This window comes from Lithobates pipiens, unplaced genomic scaffold (assembly GCF_037356315.1).
Source record: "Lithobates pipiens isolate NorthernLeopardFrog02 unplaced genomic scaffold, aLitPip1_a1.2 Scaffold_23, whole genome shotgun sequence".
Classification (NCBI taxonomy): Eukaryota; Metazoa; Chordata; class Amphibia; order Anura; family Ranidae; genus Lithobates; species Lithobates pipiens.
Window position 1 is genome coordinate 88,105,251 of NW_027507785.1, and position 19,742 is coordinate 88,124,992.

The following is a 19,742-nucleotide window of genomic DNA, read 5'->3' on the forward strand; positions in this document are numbered from 1 at the left end:
CCCATCCATCTGCTACTGTTCTCTGAGATGAAGACGGTGCAAAGTCATGTGCCAGAGGGGATTTATTCATTGCTGTCGTTGGTCCCTACAACCCTTTCCTTTGTGTAACCTGAAATTAGAAGTTCTATCCAACAACATGTGTGGTCTCTTTAAATTCTCTATTTGTATCAGTTAATAAACAAAAATCATAATGCGTTTTTTGAAAAAAAGAGTGTATGTCAAATAAATCCAACAGAAGCTTAGAGTCCATAAGATCCCAAGACAGACTGGTGCTGTAAAATCTTTAGATTCTGCAGTGTATCGCCCCATGATTCACCACTTCCACCTTGCTTATCAGAAGTTGCAAATCTCAAAACTATAGAAGGTCAATGCAGCATGCAAAATGCCACAATCTCCGCAAAAGCCTAGCAAACCACTAGGTGGCGCTCTCAAGAGCCCCCAGGCTCCAATATAATTCCACCAGATCAACTTGTGTCACAACTTGCAACATGCAGACCATGTCTGGACACCATTGGATCTCATACTCTCTCTGCTTGACTTTAAATGTGATGCACAATAATATTGCTGTCCAGGTCCTCAGTCTCAATCACATTCTCCTGGGGTGGCTCCTCTCTGGGCTGACACATTTCGTGCTGCATCGACCTTCTTTCATTTTGAGGTTTGCAGCTTCTTGTAAAAAGTTTCCAGAAGTGGTGAACCACAAGGAGATAATGCACTGCGGTATCTAAATAAAATATTTTAAAGCACCAGTCTGTTTTGGAATCTTGTAGACCAAACTTCTGTTGGACTTTTTTTTTTTTAATGTGCACATGAGCACTTTCCTTTGCAAACATGCATTATGATTATTGCTTATTAACTGGCAAATATTGGCATATTTTGTGTAATTTAATAAAGAGACCTAGGTAATTTTTTTTTAAATTAAATTGTTTATTGTAGACTTTGTTTTAAGAAATAAAATGTCTGCCTGTGTATCCTCCTTGAACTTACCATGGAAAGGAATGGGCAACTTTCTACCACTGATTGGGTGACTACTCACCCTCTGTAGTGGACTACCCAGCCAGGGGAAAGTAAAGGTCAAGATATCTCTCTTCTGCTGGCTGAGGGGTCTGTTACAGAGAGGTGAGTGGTAGCCCAAATAATAATATATATCCAGCCAAAAGAAGTTATCAACACCCCCTCCATCTCAGACTAGTTGAGTTGTCATCGGAAGATGTATTCGAGCAGAAAGGTAACCAATTTAATAGAGATTTGTGGAAAATTAGATGACTAGTTTCAAAGCTGTTTTTTTTTTTTTTTCGTTAAGGTATACTTATGTTAATCTTGTTTTTGCTGCTGTTTGCACAGTTATTATAGAAATGACAAGCGACAGAGAAATTAGAAAAAAATCTATGCAAACCCCTTTTGTGTCTTGTGTAATCTTGCAGTTGTGCTTTGCATTTTTCCAGTTTTCTTTTTGCACTAAACAGATAAGATCTGTCCTCTGTTACACTCCATCCTGTCTATTGGAAGACTAGCTATTGTGTGACTTGACTCGGTTCTGAGAACCCACCACTGTCATTGCTTGGCCGTTGGAAGTGAAGCCATCCCAGACCATTGTCATAGAGAACTGTATGTGCATGGTCGCTCTGCAGTTCCAGATGTTACCAGTGGGTGAAACCTGTATTTGATTCTCACATCCCTGGTGATATCTGGAGCTACAACTATGCAGGTAGAGGCCCTTCTGTGCAATCAAAATCCCACAAGCAAATTGCAGATTTTCCACTTTAACTGTCTGCTGCTCATATGACCAGGCAGAGCACAAATACGCAACCAATTCGATTTCAGTTGACGGAAGTCCAAGAAGCCTTCCTGACTGGTTGCTTTTGGATGCTGTCACATATGGAGCTTGCACCTCCAATAATTGGTCCTTCTACCTGGTTGCTCTGGTTATTACACCCTGCATCTCATCCTTGTTCCATGCACTACTTTTTCAGTTCTTTTTACTATCAGTTTATATTGCATGAATGTGCAGCAGCCAATCAGATGTCGGCAACACCACAGTGAAGGGTAATTGCAGGCAACAATTATTGATTGATCAGTGCAGCTGTGATGAAATCTCATTGTCTACTATTATCTCTGTATAGGCCTTTGCTACTTTGCAAGATACCTTTATGTATGTTGGGGTGGGACTGACTGCAGCTTCTGGTCATATGATGCTATGAGGAGAGAAATATGGGAGCTGCCATCGCAGGCTCTCATTCATATTCTTTACCAATTAAAGTTACTAAACAGGTTTGCAGCACAGAAGTTGACTTCACTGGCTGCCTCCATATTTCTGTTTTGGCAGGTTCTCATTATAGGTGGTGATGCAGTGAATAACAGCTATGCCTGGAAACCCTGAGCAGGTAGGATGTCAGATGGGTGCTGCTAACAACGCATTGCCAGCAGAGCAATCTGTGGAATTGTTCCATCATTGGCCTCAAATACTGCTGAATCTCACTCGCTAGGGATGGGGCAACAAGGGAGTGATATCTTACTGGTCCTTCTGGCAAGGCAGCCATTCCATAGAGCCTGGTGGGAAGTTTCTTAGGCCGATGTCAGGAGGGCTACTTTGCCACTAGCGAACCTGCCTCTGACAATTTGTCAAAATCTAAGAGGCTGTCTTTTTGGAATGGCTATCTCTGTAGCTGAGGCAGGAGATCGCATGACTAGATTCAGCCGCATTTGAGCCACAGATGGCGTGACATCTCACTGCATTCAGTTACAGAGGGAGCAATTTTTTCGCAGGGACAGACAGGTGGCCTATTTAGCAATCTTGACGCTAGCAGTTTGTTTTTAGCAGCAGAATGGCCCATCTAACCTCGGCCTATGTGATCCAGACACTGTTGATTTTTTTTCACCAGCCTCAAGATTGCCAATGTGACACAGCCCTATGTCTGCATCCTCCATTTACTTCAAATTCTGACCAGATTGTATTTTGACAGAAGTCTCATTTCTGATTGGTTCCTACAGATTACTGCATACATTTAGTCTGCATGTACTCATCCATAGCGGGAGTTTGAGCAGGCTTTTGTCTTTCTGCTGTTTAATGTTTTCGTTTTTTTATTTTTATTAATACTTCTGGGGGTCAGACATACTGTATGATTGCACTTGTTTGTATGGTTCGCTTACAGGCAGATGATGGAGAAATTAGTTTACATGCTTGGTATTGTTTGATAAAGTCCTCTCATTACCTTTTTAATGCAAACACCTTTATAGTGGCTGTGTGATGTTCTAAAGAACTTTAATAAATATCCTTCCTGTGTAAGTACACAATGCTTGCAAGCTGCTTCATTTTTTTTATGCACATCTTATGTTCACTTCATCCATATTGTGATCCATCCCAACATGCTTGAATTGTTTGGGGTTTTTTACACAGATTTTGGAAGGAGAGAAGACGTTCAGGGGCACAGAGCAAACACTCACTGCATGAGGCCTTAGACCATAACTGTGCTTTTCTTAAATGTTGGCCTCCTCGGTGGCATTTACTCACCTTTTCTTCAATGTTCTACCACTCCTTCCGACTGCTGAGAAGTAAGAGAAATACACTGTACTGCCTAGAATAGACAATCATGTGACTTTCCACTTCCTTCCATGTCATAGTGCTGCTTCTTAGTGATTGGATGCTACCACACCCAGTGCTATCACATGGGAGTGAGGAGAAAATCCAAAGGCGCATGGAAGATTCAAATTTCCACAATGTAAGTGCCCTGCAAGGATGAAGCACAGGTTCTCTTTAACCAGTTCCCCACCCTGTCATGTAAATATCTGCTGTCGCAGGAAAGCCGATTTATCGGCTTTCTTTCCTCACTCGGTAACAATGCTGAGAAAAGGAAATGGCAGTAACAGACATTTGTTTACATGGGATCACTTGTGATTGGACACAGCTGATCACATGGTATAATAGCCAATGTCATTGGTTCTTTACCCTGATGGTGATGCGCAGTGTCCAAGGTACACATCTCACCACTAATTGCCACGTGCACCAGGGGTGTGACCAAGAGGACGTCATATGACATCTGCAACTTCCAGAGCATGCAAAAAGCCAAAATGTTATGCCTCAATAAGCCAAACTATGGAGGCCAGCACCAGAAAGGTTATGATCGGGAGCTGGTGGGATAAGCTCTCAAACACGTCATCATTGTGACAGCCATTCTCGGGGGTCATGTGCTTGAGAAGTGCACCCGCAACCCCCCTTCTCCCCTCCAAACCTCAAGACCTAGTTAAAGGGCCACAGGGAAGGGGTCAAACTACAACACAGTACATACTAAATTTATTTCATGTACATAACTACTTTCACACTGAGGCGCTTTACAGGCGATACAGTGCTAAAAATAGCGCCTGTAAAAAGCACCCTTCTGTGACTCCAGTGTGAAAGCCTGAGGGCTTTCACACTGCAGCGGTGCACTTGCAGGACGGTCAAAGTCCTGCAAGTCACATCTTTGCAGCGCTGTAGGAGCAGTGTATTTACCGCTCCTAAAGTGCTCCTTCCCATTGAAAACAATGGGGCAGCGCCGCCAAAGCACCGGAATGGCGCAGCTGCAGTAGCACACTGCTAGCGGGTTTAACCCTTTTCAGCCGCTAGCACCATTTTACCGCCAATGCCCCAGTCTGAAAGTAGCCTTAAGATAAAAAAAAAAGCTCATCTTTGTTGCAATTAGCAGCACTGATGTTGCTTTCCTTCAATCTTTCCCAATTCCCTGATTTTATATACAACCTCTTAGCAAAAAAACTTATTTTTATTATGAAATACCTTTTCACAACTTCGGATGAGCGTCCTCCACTTCCATATTCTTGCCTCGTCAGGATTACATCGCTGGTACTGTGCAACCAGCATGCTTCTGGGACTTGAACGTCATATATCCCAGAAGTCTTCAGGCAAACCAAAGAATGCCTCATGCACATGCACTGGATCTGGCAGCAGTTGCATGCTCTGGCAGGGAAAATCATTGTCTACACGATATCACCGTCAATCCTGTATTTCGGTGACCCATCACATTTTGCTACTGAAGTGACGTTCCGCTGAGAATTTTTGCACTGCAAGTGCGTAACTTGCCCATATGATTCATCAGATTAAGCAACCTGTCAGCATGTGTAACAGAAGTGACTTTTAATCGCCGCCATCTTGCTACACCCCGCACTGCTCTACAGTAAGGATACACTGAGAAGGGGGAAAGCGGACATCTTGTTAGACCCACTGGAGTTTTCCTTTTTACAAGTAAAGTGAGTTTAAATAGGGAAATACAGTACGTAGAACTGCGTCTGACTGGTTAGATGTTGAATTTTAAAAGCATCAAACTTATTTCAGATCAGCAAACCTGTGAGGTAAGCAGGCTTGCCGCTACTTTTAAAATTCAACATCTAACCAGTTAGACGGAGTTCTAAGTACTGTATTTCACTAAATAAACTCACTTTACTGTTTAAAAAGAAGTATAAAATGTACAACTCTGGTGGGTGTAACAAGATGTACGCTTTCCCCTTCTCAGTCTATGCTTACTGTAGAGAAGTGCAAGGTATATTAACATGATGGCGGTGACGGAGCGTCACCTACGTTACACATTCTGACGGGTCAGGGAATCCGGCGTCGTACATGCGTACTCCATCGGGTAGCCAAATGTGACGAAACCCCTGCAGCTTTGCACTCGGCACTCTACCATAGCAATCATACTAAAAATTGTGTGGACCACATGATTCCCAAGCTAGATCACTGAGTGCCAAGGCACATGATCTTCTTGCACATCATTGTGGAGGCAACAAAGAATACCATGAAGTAAGGCAAAAGATAATCCCCCATCCTCACAGAAAATAACAGCCAAGATAGAATCCGTAAAAATCAAAGTTTAAAGTATCCACAAAGATAATAGCCTGCATGTAACAGTAAATATCTGATTTACATTTATTGATGCCTTTATTTCAATTTTTCGAATCCAGGCGAAGTTCCTTTTTTAACTGTGATAGACTGACATCACTTCCTTAGCTATACACAGGCTGACCCTATTTTTAGGCATTTTAGCCAAAGCCAATACTGGGGTAAATGTTTCATAATGACTATAGTATTGTCTAAAGCCTAATACACATGATCTGACTTCCATCAAACTTTTCCGTGTTTTTTTTTTTTTCAAATGGGCATTGGCCGTGAACTTGTTCAGCGTTACACACGGCAGAACATTTTCAGCCAACTTTCACCAAATCATGTTTTTTTAGCTATTTACTGCCACCCTTTGGGCAACTTCTGCTATTGTTGGCTGATGTTGAGCATTGGTTCTGAGCATGCGTGTTTGTACTTTGGACTTGTGTACACACAATCGGATTATCCTCCATAGGACATTTGTTGTCAAAGTTTGAGAGCATGCATAGCGAACGTTTGTCCATTGAAAAAGCAACAATTGTCCATACAGACAGTCGAGTTGTCTGATAAAACAGGTACATCGGACCGTTGTCAAAGTCCAATCGTGTGTATGGGCCTTAAGGGAACCTTGGAATGTTCTGATTATAATGTATGGGTTAGAGCATCGTATTCATGTGGTATTTCACAAATCTGTATGGATTCTTTAGAATTGAGAAGCTAATTACCAATAAACTGATGAAACTGAACAGTCCAGGCATTTTATTTCATATATGTTCGTGTTAAAAATAAGCTGATCTCTCCTCTACACTGAAGCCAGTGCTGGGAGTCATAGTTATCCTTCCTTTTGCAGGGTAGATAGAATAAGGTTAAAATGGGGATGGGAGTAGATTTAAGCTTGGGTAGGTTTTGTCTGGCGTAAAGTAAATCCAGTACCCGACACATACTGTATTACTAAATTATTGTAGTTGTTTAGTATTAATGGGGTTGACTTACTAAAGTAACCAAGACTGTTCAATTAGCAAAGTGTTCACATTCCAGTGGTTTACTTGGCTTCGTAAATAAGGTAAAACCATGTGCAGCACCCTTATGTTTAGGCAGGGTTGATAGTAAAATTATTTACCAAGTGATAGTTTCCTTGGCCAATTGATAGGTCAATTGATTTTGCCCTAATTCTGGAATTGCTGCACTTGTCTTTTCTGCCACTAGATGGCCAGGTATCTGGTGGTATTAGATAAAACAAGGGCATTGCAAGGACAGACTGGAATTAATTGGGTGTCTATAGCCAATGGGCTAGGTCCCTTGGTCTGCTGGGAGAGCCTATTTATTTGGGTGAGGTCAGGCGATCGGGGTTCTGTGCCACCTCGACGGCTGTCTGGGTGGACGTGTTGTGCTGCCCCGGGCTGCTAGGCCTGAGGCCTATCCTAGGGATATCTGGCTGCTAGGTTGTCTTAGGGCCTATCCAGAAGCAAGAGAGCAGTGTAGGTTTAGGATTGCGGCTTGCGGTCAAACCAGAAGTGAGGGTTCTGCCCTCCCAGAGAACCTGTTGTGGTCGGAGGTAGAGGGGAAGCTGTAGCCACTGAAGGACCATCCACCTTACTACTGGAGACCTCTGTGAGTAGCTGAAGCAAGTACCAGAGCAGTATTCTTATCAATAGGGGACAGTGAAGAATTGGGGAAACCTCAGCAATTTTCAAGCCAGGGACCCACCCAGTGGAGGGGATGCTTGCAGAGCAGTATTGTGTGCCAAGCCAGGGGCCGAGCAGGCCTGTGGGATCATGTTTGAGAAGTATCTGTGAGTACCAAGCTAGAGACCCAGTAGGGACGCGGGGATGATGCTTGTGGAAGATATTGAGTGAGAAGATTGAAAAGAGCTCAGGGGATCCAGTGGCAGTGGATCAGCAAGTCTAGTGAAAGACTGGTGAGTGAATTTCAACCTTTGTTAGAAACTGTTTCAAGATTGTTGCCCTAGGAGACAGCGGTCCTACGCATGCAGATGTGGTGTCTTGCTGGATGCCTTTCCCTGCATGGCTATCTGCCAAAATTAACATTGCACCTACTAAAGGGTGTCCTGGCCCTAAAACCTCTCTCCCCACAGTTCTGTTTTAAGAGACAATAAATCTCTTTGCATTCAAGAAGTGTCTGGCGCCCATTAATCTCCCTTGCATGGCACCTACCCTGCCTCGTAACCCACTCTATACAGAAGGATGTCAGCTGTTCCTAACTCTGGAGGTCACCATTAGGCCTGGAGAGGCCCAGGACTTGGCTACACATGTTTAAGTTTCCAATTATGTGCAAAAAAGGACCAACTTTATTTCCCTCTTGCAAAATTGGGTATGCGAAGTGAACAAATCTTCACCCCATTTACCAAAACTACAATGTGTTGGTGTATACAGAAAGTGGTTCAAAAATTTTTTTCTTTTTCTTTTTTAACCTTAATGCATACATTGCATTAGGGGAAAAAAAAAAAAAAAACGCTCAACTACCTGTTCCAGCACACTTAACCGCGCTGTGTGTGTATGGGCGCACACAGCTGGCTCGGGGGCATGCAAGTGCCCCCATAGCACATGGCTTGCTTAGAGGGCACTTGAAGGTGGAAGGAGTGAATGGGAGGTAAGGGACCACTCTGTGTAATATTGTTGCACAGAGTGGTCCCTTACTTCCCTTTCGCTCCTTCCACCTTCAAGTGCCTTCTAAGCAAGTCTTTAGTATTTAATAAAATAGAAAGTTTTCATGCTGGATTTATGTTACATGCCTTTGCAATTCCCTAGTAATTTCTAGGTATGAGCTTGGCATCGGTGTAAACTCATGCTTGCCCAAACCTGGAAACAAGGTGTCGGCACTGGCCCAATCAGCTGCAGCAAGGACATTCTCCACCCCACGGGTGCACATACAAAGGGTGGGAATGCCCTGGCCACAGCCAATTTCTTCCTTCCCTTGTAATAACCTGTTGATCCTACCAGTTCGCTCTCTAAGCAGCAAAATTGGGAATTGGGCCAAAACCACTTTCTTGCTTTCATGCAATTAAATAGTGACTTAGAATTATTATCACCCGTTAGGTCCTCCAGTTAATTATTTATGACAAGGACTGTGCATGTTGGATGTTTCCTCTGATAGCACATGCATCATAATTCTCCAGCAGTGCACTTTAGATCAGTGATGCTCAACTGCTGGCCCGTGGCGCCCTCTGATGTGGCCCGCCACCTCTTGCTTTAAAATGGCAGGTTGGCAAGCTCAGATTGCGGGTTCCTGACTCACCATCCCAGAGCATCAGTGTGAAGAATGGAGCCAGCAGTATAGGAGGCATGTGGCTGCAGTAGAGAGCAGAGCCAATGCTTGTGGTATCGCGCCGGCTCCTGTCACAGGCAGAGTGATACTAAATGCACTCCGCACCCTGGGACAGCAGCCACGAGCGATACTCACCCTGGGGGACAGCCAGCAGTAGCTGTCAGCTATACCCACTCTGGCAGACAGCCAGTAGCAGCTGCCAGTCATACCCGCCCTGGGGACAACAGCAGCAGCCGCCAGTCATACCTGCCCTGGGGACAACAGCAGCCACCAGACATACCCACCTGAGGGACAGCCAGCAGTACCTGCCAGATATACCCGCCCTGGGGGACAACCAGCAGGGGCCTCCAGCCACACTCACCCTGGGGGACAGCCAGCAGCATTCGCCAGCCACATCCACCCTTGGGGACAGCAGCAGCAGCCACCGGGAACATCTGCCCTGGAAGACAGCCAGCAGCAGTCACCTCCACCCTGGGGGACAGCTAGCAACAGCCGCCAGCCACGCCCACCTGAGGGACAATAGCAGCCACCAGCCATACCCGCCCTGGGGGACTACAGCAGCCAGCGATGCCTGGAAGGAAGAAGTGCAGACAGGTCAGTTTTTAATTAAAATCAAACAGCTTTGGGCATATCTGTTTTTTTACACTGGTACACTAGCTACACTGTGCTGCTTTCAAACTGATCCGTAGGTGTAGGGCTGTGCACTTGTGAGTTACCAGCACTGAGTTATAGACTTCTGTTACCTGCGGGTTTGGTGCGCTTTCAGAAAGTGCACCACACCTGCAAGATATGATAGAATTCTATGGCAAAGTGCAGCTAACCTGCAGGAAAGCCACAGGTACATGCGTTGCACCCGTGGCTTGGGTAGACTGCAGCGCATCTGGGTGAAAGCAGCCTTAGGCCCTTTCACATGATTAATCCAATCGGGGCCGTCTGTCTGTTCAGGCAGACCAATCGGACCTCTGTTCACCTCTATGGAGCAGCAGATATAAACTGATTTGTGTCTGTTTACACCTGCCTAGCCATCAATAGCTGGTGTCCTAACTGATCACATGTGCAGTACCATGCCACCTACAGATCAAACAGAGGCTAAGATTGCAGCTTCCTTGACTGTAAAAGAGAGGAGGGTTTAGTTCCTCTTTAACACAATAGGATATGTATCCTTAGGCTGGCTAATCTTGTACTATTTTCCTTTAGATTTACTCTAAACTATAGTTTAGAGTAAATCTGAAAGGGCCTACCCAATTGGATACAATTGAAAGTTGTTTAGTTTGTATGTCCTCATATATGGTTTTTGGTAAATGAATGTCCAACCTAAGTTTCAAAAAAGTGACAGTTATTTTCATTCAAGCCCAAGGAAATTTAAAAACTACAGTTACATGTCTGAAAATCATGCCCTATAACAGTATATTCCAGAACAAGCTGACATCCTAAATTAGCTAACATTTTGCCAATATACATGGTACATCAGTGTTAAAGGGCAGTAATTCTGTATACTTATGAAACAATATAGAAAATAGAAAAACAAAAGTAGAGGAAGACAATAGCCCCCAGCCCACCTCATCTCTAGCCTCTAAATGTCTCCTGTGGTCATGAAACCAGAAGTGTGGACTATTCTGAAGATGCCACGGTTCCCATACAGTGTTATGTTTCTCCAGGGTATTGTTAAGCCAAATTATTATTTCCATTAATTCTACATCTTTAATTCTTGCATATATAATGCTGTCTGGCAGGGGGAAATCTTTTGGTTTCAAATGGACTGCCAATGGAATTAAACACCTTGTCCCTGTGAGGATATGCCTTAAGAGTTTTTTGCTCACTTTGGAAAGGTTCAATGGCGGTATACCTAACATAGTTTAGGAGTAAATGGGATTGTAACTCAAATAAACATTGTAGCAAGTTGTGCATGTTCTTCTAATAATGTTCAATTTGTGGGCAGCTACATAAAATATGAATAAGGAAGCTGAGAAGATAAGAGCACTAGCTGTTGGGGAGAAAGATAAGGTAAGTATAACCATTTTTTTCCATTCCCCCTAGACAACAAAAGCATTCAATTTGTATCTTTCCTGGTTTTCATCTTTCACACTTAACCTGAGCCCTAAAACGTAATCATTAAATGAACCAGTGAAGCCAAACTACGGTTATTTTACTCCCCTTCCAGGCCCTTACCCACCTTGAAGCATCGCTGTGCCTCCTCCCCTCAGTCTTTATACGTAACAAGTTTTCAAGTGTCTTTTGGCTGGTTGCATGTCTTCAATGGTGCATGTCATCAGAATTATCCTGCGAGTCCAAGGCGGCTTGATGAGCATTGGCAGGGTATGGCAGAGTTTTGGCAGGGATGGGCAGGGTATGGCAGAGTATTGGCAGGGTATGGCAGAGTATTGGCAGGGTATGGAGGGATGGCTGTGACTGCACTTGTCACAGAGCAGCGCTGTGGGCACTACAGATGCAGCCCACAGCGCTGCTGCCATCCGATCTCTCCCCTTCACTGTACAACAGTTACAGAGAGGGGAGAGAGGAACCAGCATCATCATGACGCCGGTTTGTTTACAAGTGATTGCTCCGTCATTTGACGGAGCGATCACATTGCAAACGGCGGGTGCACCAAGATGGCCACCGCTCCAGAGCTAGGCCGAGGCCGCGGAGCGCTCCGGATCGCGGCGGCGGCGGCGGAGGGGGGGGGGATTTTGGTGCCAATCGTATATTCACACCATATGACGCAGGCACATTTCCCCCCATATTTCTGGGGGGAAAAAGTGCTTCTTATAGTCCGAAAAATACAGTATATAATGTACAATGTATAGGTTTCTGTAATATAATTGTGCAAATACCTTTGTTACAGCGCCACTCAGCGCTTCCGTTTCCCGTTGGAGCTCTCTTTCCCACTCCAAGCACTGCAGAGGGAGGGCCTAGATCCCCTGCTGACAGCTGGAAGAAGAGGAGGAGAGCAGTGAGAGGTCAGGTGAGCACAGAGTGGCGCTGTAACGATGGTATTTGGCAAAATTATATTACAGAAACACACAATGTACATTATATAATACTGTAATAGAGTAGATTTTACAACCACTTTAAACTAGGGCTTATTTTCAGGGTAGAGCTTATATTGAAGCCCTCCTGGAAATTCACAGTAGGTCTTATTTTCAGGGAAACACGGTAGCTCTGCACATTTTTATTTTTTTTGCTTATTGCAAGTATAATCCCATAGGAAAGGAACATCATTTGTACAATATGTCATTATCAGTCTTCTGAACAACATAATACATCAATATGCCACGTATGTGCCATGCCTGTGTTTGTTTTTTTTTATAGCCCTGATGTCACCATCACAAATTAAATATAAGGTCTTGCCATTGTGGTTGTAGTTAAAGGATTTTACAGAATTTAGAGATAAATGTTATGCCTATAGCTATTGACCGCAATCACTTTACAGGGAGCAATAGCAGTAGTGCCATCTGCAGGTTAAAGTCACAAATCACATCACATGAAACACATTTAAATCAGAAGAGAATATACATTTATAATATAATTTAAAAAAAAAAATCCAGTTTATTGATTTTAGTCATTTATATAGCACTGACACTTTTTCCACAGAACTTTACAGACAACCATTCACCTAAGTCCCTGCCAGAAAAGAGCTTACAGTCTAGCATCCTCAAAATGTAATATGCACATTATGGCCAATCACAGCAAAAACCACTTGCTATTTGGATTATGGAAGAGACCCACACAAACATTGTCCTCAGCTAGAAATAAATCTAAAGACTAAGATGCTGAAAGGTACCAGTAGTGTTCACCACTGAGCCATCATACTGCTTCCCATCTGCTCATCAATTATTAATTAGATTTAAATATGATATTTTTCACCTTTGTTGCATCTTAGCGCTGCTGATCTTCCTGTCTACAATATACACTCCAGTGAAGGCTGCATGGCATTTCTCAAGAAAGGTTCCTTATGAAGAGACAGGGACAGAGCATTGTCACCTTTTAGCAGAAAGTGCCGTAACCGGCCTCTTTATGGCAGGATCACCAAATATTATTCTAACAGAAATGCTCAGATTTTATGGATTGGGTTTACACATACCTTTATCTTCTGATGACAGTACACAAATAGAATAAAACTCTTTGCCCTAGTAATGCATACTGTGGCTCCAGTTCACCCTGGGGTCTCACATGGGTCCTAAATGCGTTTGGTCAATGCACAACCAGAGGATTGCCATTTTTTTTCTATAATACCCATTCACACTTGTGCGTATTTCTTCTGTATGTCTTGGAAAGAAGTACTGGTGCTTTTTTGGTGTGACAATGTTTGTTCTTTGTCCATATACTTCAATGGAAGTGTATGAAAAAATGCATTTAAAAAACAAAAAACAAAAAAAACAAAACAACGTGAAAATGGAAGACACAGGAGTGAGAACCTAGGCAATTTTCAAAGTGTTATGTTTTTCTGCCACTAGAGGGGGTAAAGATCCTTTTCTATTGATCAGGCAGCAAAATTGACTAGATACCTCCTATTATCCTTCACAATCAAGTTAGTTTGATTTAATTTGCAGCACTCAGTTTTCCTTTCAGCATAGTGACATGTCATAAACCTATCCAAAATGCAGACATGGCTCCGTTCAAATATGAGCTCCTTAAGTCCTTCTGCAAACTTTCCATTATTTCTTCTAAAACTTTGTTCACATCAAACCGGTCACCAACTTTTGAAGATTTGTAACTTTCTTTTGTTTCTCAGAACACCTGTCATATGGTGTCTTTGCCCAGGGTTTAACATAACTTCCAGGGAGGGTCACACACTAATGTAAGGCCTCTTGCACATGATACGCCTCTGAGTATCTACTTTTTCGCATATAAATGTTCGTGCATTCCCACCAGCACTTGTGCATATATATGCAAATTTATTCTCGTGTTCTCCTTCTGCATAATATGAAAATGGTAATTTGTGTGTTTTTATACACACTCTAGGTGTAAATTACTCATCAAAAATGCAGATTTTTCTACTTGAAGAATGCACGGCGCTTGTTTACGCGCCTGTGTGCATAGGCACATTACTATTATATTATTAATTACAATTCATATACATACACTAAAACAGCAGCACTGCTGTTTTAGTGTATGGTATTTGATCTATGTGTATTTCATAGTTACAGTAGCAGCTTATTTATTCACGTATGCACTTTAGCGCAGTATTTTTTTCCTATTGCTTACATTACAATTAATGGGCTGTATTTTTGCTCAGCAAAAAAAAAAAATGCTGTTCTGAGCTTTTTCAAGAGGCCTTACGTTGATTCAACATTTGCCATACTGTCATGCTGTGCCACAGGGAACTCTATTCCAAATTACAAAACAGCACAGTGCAGTTTAAAGCCATAAAAACATTTTTGCTGGAGTTAGACTTTAATATTCACAGACATCCTTGTTAAATTAAAAAAAAAAAAAAAAATATATATATATATATATATATATCTCACAAAAGTAAGTACACCCCTTACATATTTGAAAATATTTACAAATATCTTTTCATGTGACAACACTGAAGAAATGACACTTTGCTACAATGTAAAGTAGTGAATGTACAGCTTGTATAACAGTGTAAATTTGCTGTCAAAATAACTCAACTCACAGCCATTAATGTCTAAACCGCTGGCAACAAAAGTGAGTACACCCCTAAGTGAAAATGTCCAAATTATGCCCAAAGTGTCAATATTTTGTGTGGCCACCATTATTTTCCAGCACTGCCTTAACCCTCTTGGGCATGGAGTTCACCAGAGCTTCACAGGTTGCCACTGGAGTCCTCTTCCACTCCTCCATGACGACATCACAGAGCTGGTGGATGTTAGAGACCTTGCGCTCCTCCACCTTCCGTTTGAGGATGCCTCACAGATGCTCAATAGGATTTAAGGCTGGAGACATGCTTGTCCAGTCCATCACCTTTACCCTCAGCTTCTTTAGCAAGGCAGTGGTTGTCTTGGAGGTATAATTGGTTTGCTTATCATGTTGGAATGCTTCCCTGCGGCCCAGTCTATGAGGGGAGGGGATCATGCTCTGCTTCAGTATGTCACAGTACATGTTGGCATTCATGGTTCCCTCCGTGAACTGTAGCTCCCCAGTGCCGGCAGCACTCATGCAGCCCCAGACCATGACACTCCCACCACCATGCTTGACTGTAGGCAAGACACACTTGTCTTTGTACTCCTCATCTGGTTGCCGCCACATACGCTTGACACCATCTAAGCCAAATACGTTTATCTTGATCTCATCAGACCACAGGACATGGTTCCAGTAATTCATATCCTTAGTCTGCTTGGCTTCAGCAAACTATTTGTGGGCTTTCCTGTGCATCATCTTTAGAAGAGGCTTCCTTCTGGGACAACAGCCATACAGACCAATTTGATGCGGTGTGCGGCGTATGGTCTGAGCATTGACAGGCTGACCCACAACCCCTTCAACGTCTGCAGCAATGCTGGCAGCGCTTATACATCTATTTCCCAAAGACAACCTCTGGATATGAGGCTCAGCACTTGCACTTAACTTTTTTGGTTGACCATGGCTAGGTCTGTTCTGAGTGGAACCTGTCCTGTTAAACCACTGTATGGTTTTGGCCACTGTGCTGCAGCTCAGTTTCAGGGTCTAGGCCAGTAATGGCGAACCTTGGCACCCCAGATGTTTTGGAACTACATTTCTCATGATGCTCAACTACACTGCAGAGTGCATGAGCATCATGGGAAATGTAGTTCCAAAACATCTGGAGTGCCAAGGTTCGCCATCACTGGTCTAGGCAATCTTCTTATAGCCTAGGACATCTTTATGTAGAGCAACAATTATTCTTTTTTTTTTTTTTTTTTTTTTTTTAGTTCCTCAGAGAATTCTTTGCCATGAGGTACCATGTTGAACCTCCAGTGACTAGTATGAGAGAGTGAGAGCGATAATACCAAATTTATCACACCTGCTCCCCATTCATACCTTAGACATCGTAATTCTAACAAGTCACATGACACCGGGTAGGGAAAATGGTTAATTCGGTCCAATTTGGACATTTTCATTTAGGGGTGTACTCACTTTTGTTGCCAGCGGTTTAGACATTAATGGCTGTGTGTTGAGTTATTTTGAGGGGACAGCAAATTTACACTGTTATACAATCTGTACACTCACTACTTTACATTGTAGCAAAGTGACATTTCTTCAGTGTTGTCACATGAAAAGATAAAATATTTACAAAAATGTGAGGGGTGTACTTTTGTGAGATACTGTGTGTGTGTGTGTGTGTGTGTATATATATATATATATATATATTTGTGATGGCCTGATAATAAAAAGTAAGTTAGCGACAACCAATTACAAAGAACTCTATAAGCGGAAGTATTTTTTTTTTTTTTTGTTCGTGTTCCATTTGGGGATTCAGATATTAGAATATTTCCATTTTATCTGTAAATGATGTATGATATGCATTGATGTACAATTTTGGGATTTTCTCTTGAAACACATCAGTGAAGTGATGCACAAACATCTATTCCAGAATTGCAGTACTTGTGTGTTCACTCCTAATGGCACTCTACGCCGTATCCAGCGACTTTCCGTGTCTGTCACTTGCTGTGTGCCGTGCCTGAATAGATTGTTGACAGATACGTGTTATCAATTCACACCATTCAATCTACTATTCATGCCATGTGCTTCGTTGTTCCCATATAACTAGCTAAAAAGACTTTCCATTGTTTCCGTAAGTTCATTGTAAGCAATATTTGTACAGCCTAGGTATAAAAATCTTCACAACAATTCATCCAGGGGGGTTTCTAGCTCTTTGGGTAGGGGTACCTGGAAATACAAATAAACACACAAATTTAAATTAGGAAACATATACTTATCTGATGTGTTACATGATATTATCATTTTAAAATATATTAGCTAAAGACAGTTGAGTAGGACAGCAGGTATTAGTTGCTAGGACTTGTTCCTATGGTGTTATAGGGCAATGGGGGCATCATTTCACCCTTCCTTTGGACACAAAAGGGGCATCATTTCACCCTTCCTTTGGACACAAAAGGGGCATTAAGTGACATAACGAAAGGTGCGGGTTACAGGTCTAATGTTCTAGGAATTGCTGTATTTTCTAATGCTACAGGTTTTAGTTCATCCATTTGTGCCTCTTACATAAAGTCTCTGGGTAATATTTTGCAATAATAAGAACAAAATAGTTGGTGAAACTCCCTTCTTTGCAAGAATCCATCTATCCATCCATCCATCCATCTCTTTCTTGTCCACAGGCATGTCCTTATGTGCAAGTACTATTTACCCATCTAGCTGATCTAGTCCTGTATCTATCTATCACTTTCCTTTTTATTTCTAACTTTCTTATCTATCTAAATCGCTCCATCTCTTTCTTTAGCTCCAGCTAAATGCAATTATAAAATGGTAAAAAAAAAAAAACTACTGACCACGTCCACTGCCCTACTGACCCCATCCACTGCCCTACTGACCCCGTCCACTACCCTACTGCCTGACCGCATTCCCAGTTTACACTGATACCACTGGCCGAACTAGGGTTGCAAAGGTCAGGTCGCACTTGTGACTGGGCCCCGGCCTTCTGCCACCATGGTGAAGCCCAAGACTGAAGACTGCACAACATGTAAAGGGGATCTGCTGTGGGCCATAAAGGGTCATAGGATCAGTTGGAAGGGCTTTAGGCTCGGAGGGAATGGCTCAGGTTGGGGCCCTTCATGATTTCCCTTCATGGGGCCCTAAAGGTTCTAGCTACGCCTCTGCACTGACAGGTCTGCAGGAAACCTGCATGGCACCAGAGATCTGCTGATCATTATTGCTTTCCAGACTCCTGCAACTCATGTTTATTTTTATTTATTTTTAATTAATTAATTTATTTATTTATTTCCTTGCATGTGTATTCTTTGCAAATTTAACCTTTACCTCATTTACTAAGCTCTGGAGGAACTGCAAAGTGCTCAGTCTATTTGGCTTTAGTGGAGAAACTTAATTGTGTCCTCCTGGCAGGGACGGCTCCCCAGGAGAGAACACAATAGCTCCAAGGGAGCTGTGTTGATGGGGGGATTGGGGGATGGGGGAATTGAGTGATTTTCTTTCCTGCAACCACAGGTTGCAGGAAAGAAAATCACCCCGTCTATGGTCGGCCTTGGGGCCCTTTCACACTAAGCAGTTTTTCATCTATTAAAAGTGAAAAAAAATGCATTGAAGATCTGTGGAACTCTTCACACTGGTCAGTTGCATTTTTAAGAGTCCTGTTTGCTGAATTTTTTGTGTGTGTTAAAAAAAAAATGCACCTTCCTATTAAAATGAATGAAAAACGCATCAAAAACACACCTGCAGTTGCATTTTTTGAGACAGGTGTCCAAGTTTCCCCGGTCCATGGGACACATATGAGATATCACTGCAAAGATTACATCTCCAGACTTCCTGTGTACCTCTAATATGGTAATCTATAAAGGTTTTTAACCAATTGACCTCCGGAAGATTTACCCCCCTTCATGACCATACGGCACTGCTGTACTTTAACCGCTTGCCGACTGGCTCATGCCAATACATACGTCGGCAGAAGGGCACATACAGGCAGATTGAAGTATGAGTGTGATCGTGGGTTGATATTGGCGGGGATACCCATGATCGTCTCACGGGGAGGAAGAATTGGGTGATGGTAATGTAAACAAGCATCCCCCCGTTCTGCCTAATGACAGTGTCACTGATCACAGCTTCCTGTAATCACTGTCGTGTCACACACAGCCCCTCCCCCTACAGTTAGAATTACTCCCTGGGACACACTTAACTGCCCCCTATTGGTTAACCCCTTCACTGCCAGTGTCATTTACACAGGAATCAATGCACTGATTGCTGTATTAATGCCAATGGTCCCCAAAATGTGTCAAAATTATCCGCCATAATGTCGCAGTCCTGATAAAAAGATCGTCGCCATTACTAGTAAAAAAAAAAAAAAAATTAAAAATAAAAATGCCATAAAAGTATCCCCTATTTTGTAGACGCTATAACTTTTGCGCAAACCAATCAATAATCGCTTATTGCAATTTTTTTTTCTTTTTGATTTTTTACCAAAAATATGTAAAAGAATACGTATCGGCCTAAACTGAGGGGAAAAAATTTTTTATAGATTTTTTTGGGGATATTTATTGTAGCAAAAAGTAAAAAAAAAAAGAATGTTTTTTTTTTTCAAAATTGCCGCTTTTTTTGTTTGTTTATAGTGCAAAAAATAAAAGCTGCAGATGTGATCAAAAAAGAAAGCTCTATTTGTGGGAAAAAAGTACGTCAATTTTGTTTGGGAGCCACGTCGCATGACCGCGCAATTGTCAGTTAAAGCGACACAGTGCCGAATTGCGAAAAGCCCTCTGGTCTTTTGCCAGCCAAATGATCCGGGGCTTAAGTGGTTAACTGACAATTGCAAGGTCGTGCGACGCTGTACGCAAATAAAAGTGCTGTGCTGTCTGCTCAGTACCTGCCTATCAGTCTTATCGGCGTACATCAGTGGAGGAGAAAAATTACCTGTTTACAAAATTTTATGACAAATTTTTTTATTTTTTTTATTCAAAATGTTCAGTCCTTTCTTTTTATCTGTTTA

At 42.5% G+C, this 19,742-nt stretch overlaps 1 protein-coding gene across 1 annotated transcript in view; it reads right to left on the minus strand.

Moving 5' to 3' along the window:
- Nucleotides 1–12,674: 12,674 nt before the first annotated feature.
- LMOD3 (leiomodin 3) overlaps nucleotides 12,675–19,742 on the minus strand; it is a 44,256-nt gene continuing 37,188 nt past the window's right edge. The window contains exon 3 of the mRNA XM_077451984.1: nucleotides 12,675–16,960. Coding sequence (XP_077308110.1) covers nucleotides 16,913–16,960 — 48 coding nt within the window. The 3' untranslated portion in view covers nucleotides 12,675–16,912. The remainder of the gene's footprint in view (nucleotides 16,961–19,742) is intronic.